The sequence below is a fragment of the Hydra vulgaris genome, chromosome 01 (genome assembly GCF_038396675.1).
Source record: "Hydra vulgaris chromosome 01, alternate assembly HydraT2T_AEP".
Lineage (NCBI taxonomy): Eukaryota > Metazoa > Cnidaria > Hydrozoa > Anthoathecata > Hydridae > Hydra > Hydra vulgaris.
The window spans coordinates 45,158,915-45,162,178 of NC_088920.1; the positions used below are offsets into that span (position 1 = coordinate 45,158,915).

The following is a 3,264-nucleotide window of genomic DNA, read 5'->3' on the forward strand; positions in this document are numbered from 1 at the left end:
TATATATATATATATATTTAAAATGTATATATATATATATATATATATATATATATATATATATATATATATATATATATATATTATATATATATATATATATATATATATATATATATATATATATATATATATATATATATATATATATATATATATATATATATATATATATATACATTGCCCGTTTGTGTTTGCATATAGATAATAAAACTATATATAATAGTTGCACACACAAAGAAATTTATTTTTCATGTAAATTTTTAGTGGTTGATTGATTTCGTAGTCCTTGTGTTAGTGACTGGTGAATAGAACCTTTTGGATTCAAATTAGTGACAAATTATTCAAGCAATTAGTCTAAAGGTAAACCATTACAGTAAACAAATATTTTTGTGTTTTACTTTTGTTTGCTGCTTGCTGAAAATTATGCTACTTTTTGATAGTTATAGCAATGAGTTACTGGACAAAGCGAAGAAAGATTCTAGGCGAAGTGCAACATATTTTAACTGAAATAATTGACACTGAAATGCGTAATATTGATGATAGAGAGGAATGGGCTATGGCAATTTTATCACATCAATTGTCTGAAACATTGATGGTTCCTCTTACTGAAATCAGTATCCAAACTCCTTCACTCAACCTTTTATTCAACAATTGCAGTGAGACATCAGAGACTAATTTTGCATCATCTTTGCATAATCCTGATTAAAATGGTGAACTTGAAAATGCAATTATGAATGATTCTGATTCTGACAAAAGCTGTCAGTTCAGTAGGATGGAAGAACTTGTAACAGTTTTGGCATCATGGTCATGTTCTTTTAATATTACACTTACTGCGTTAGCTGCTTTGCTGACCATTTTACGAAAATACTTTCCTAATTTGCCAAAAAGTTCCAAAACAGTAAGGCAATCTGAAATCAACAAGAAAGATGTACGTGACAGTTCATATTGTTATTTTGGCATAAAGCAAAGGGTTGTTAATAGATTGTCCCAGTTAGTTGCAAACTATATTGCAGTGAATCAAGTAACTACGTTACAATTTAACATTGGCGGATTGCCATTATTTAAAAGTTCAAATATACAGTTGTGGCCAATTCTGTGTTTAATGGAACATTTTGATGGTATGATTCAAACAAATAAAGAGCCGTTTACAGTTGCATTATACTGTGGAAAGGGCAAGCCAACGGATATCATTACATTTTTGAAAGACTTTGTTGAGGAAATCAAAAAGCTTCAGGAAACAAGAATCACATATAACAATGTGAGTTACAAAGTAAAACTTTCTGCTCTGGTTTGTGACACCCTAGCGCGTGCTTATATTAAAAGTATTAAAGGTCATAGTGCATATCATGGATGCGATATGTGTAAACAACGTGGTGTTTATGCTGGGCGTGTAACATTTCCGGAAACAGCAGCAGCTCTTAGAACAGATTCGTCATTTCTAGAAATGAACGATCAGAAACATCATCTTGGAGAAAGCCCACTTGTGCCTATTCCATTGTTAGGCGTGATATCATAGGCATCTGCAGACTACATGCATTTGGTTTGCCTTGACGTAATTAGGAAAATGGTTTTTATGTGGCTCAAAGGACCTTTAGCCACCAGACTTGGCCCACGTATAGTCAAAGAACTATCAGAAAAATTGGTTGACATAAGATCTTACATTCCTTCGGAAATCGCACGTAAGCCACTATCATTTCACGAATTTGAACGTTTGAAAGCGACAGAATTTAGGCAACTGTTGCTTTATACAGGCATGGTTTGCTTTGATAGGATTCTTTCACCTCCACTCTATAAAAACTTTATGAGCATCTTGCTAAGTGAATTTCTATGCAAGAAATTTGCTTCGTATGCGCATAGTTTGTTATTGCTATTTGTAGAACACGTCTCTGGGCTATATGGTAAAGAAATAATTACATATAATATGCATGGACTAGTACATTTGTCAAATAATGTCAGAGCATTTGGTCCTCTGGACAATATTTCATTATTTCCATTTGAGAACTATTTATCGCAATTAAAGAAACTTGTGCGACAGCCTCACTTGCCTTTGCAGCAAATAGTTCGAAGACTTGTTGAGGAGAGAGTTATTGAACTAAAAAAACAAAACGAAAGTGAACATAATAGTACATACTTCAAGAAAGAGCATTATAATGGACCAGTTGTCAAATCGTTGAAAGTATGTGCTCAGTACAGGGAATTGTTTACCAAACGTTGGTGCATAAAAGTCGCTGATGGAGATAATTATTTTAGCTTGAACAATGGCAAAGTAGTTATTGTGCAGAATATTGTGAAAACGGCTGAGCAGTCCTTTATTTTGTATAAACAGTTTGTAAAACTTGACAATTTATTTACATACCATGCAGTTCTATGAAGGTAGACATTTTTAAAGTTTCGCGTTTAGAAAACGAACTGCTATGCTGCTCCCCAATGAAAATAAAAAGAAAATATGTTTGCTTACCAATTGATAATGAATATGCTGTCATTCCCATGATGCAATTTTAACATTTGTTCAATGAAATATTTTTCAATCGAATATAGTATTTCCTATAGTTGCATAGTGAATATTAACTGTACTTTGTGCATTTTCAAAGTCAATATGTTAAAGTAAACTTTTTAACGAAATAATTCAATTGAAATAAATATTTAAAACTGTACAATGTTGAACTTTGTTTTTAGATTATTCATTAGTGCAAATAATACTATTTTTAAATAAATTATTGCATGTAATATTGCTTTTAAATGTGTTTAGCATGTAATAATATATTTGTATATTTAGAACAAAGTCAATGTGTTAAAGTAAACAATTTACTGCAATAATTCGATATATAAAATAGTAGAAAATCACGTAACAAAAACTTAATTCATTTTATATTGTATTTCATCAATAAAGACTCATCAGAAAAAATTATTTTTCTGATGAGACTTTATTGATTAAACAGTGTAAAATGAGAAAATTTTTGTTAAGTGATTTTCTGCAAATTTATAATTGCTCTGTTCTTTTAAGAACATTTAGCACTCTATTTTGTAGAATACATTTTAAAATTGTTTAAATATATATTTATATATATGTATGTATGTATATATATATATATATATATGTATGTATGTATATATATATATATATATATATTTATATATATATATGTATATATATATATATATATATATATATATATATATATATATATATATTAGTACAATTAAAAAGCTGTTTTTGACAAACCATTGCATGTAATATTGTTTTTAAATTATTAGTATATG

The 3,264-nt window shown here is 29.0% G+C and overlaps 1 protein-coding gene across 1 annotated transcript; it reads left to right on the forward strand.

The window, feature by feature from the left end:
- Window positions 1–733: 733 nt before the first annotated feature.
- Window positions 734–1,519, forward strand: LOC136074444 (uncharacterized). Its single transcript, XM_065786760.1, has one exon. The coding sequence runs from the start codon at window positions 734–736 to the stop codon at window positions 1,517–1,519; it is 786 nt and encodes a 261-aa protein (XP_065642832.1).
- Window positions 1,520–3,264: the final 1,745 nt, after the last annotated feature.

Excerpts from the sequence above, each read along its gene's own strand:
- LOC136074444 (XM_065786760.1), top strand. The coding sequence starts at position 734 with ATGAATGATTCTGATTCTGACAAAAGCTGTCAGTTCAGTAGGATGGAA.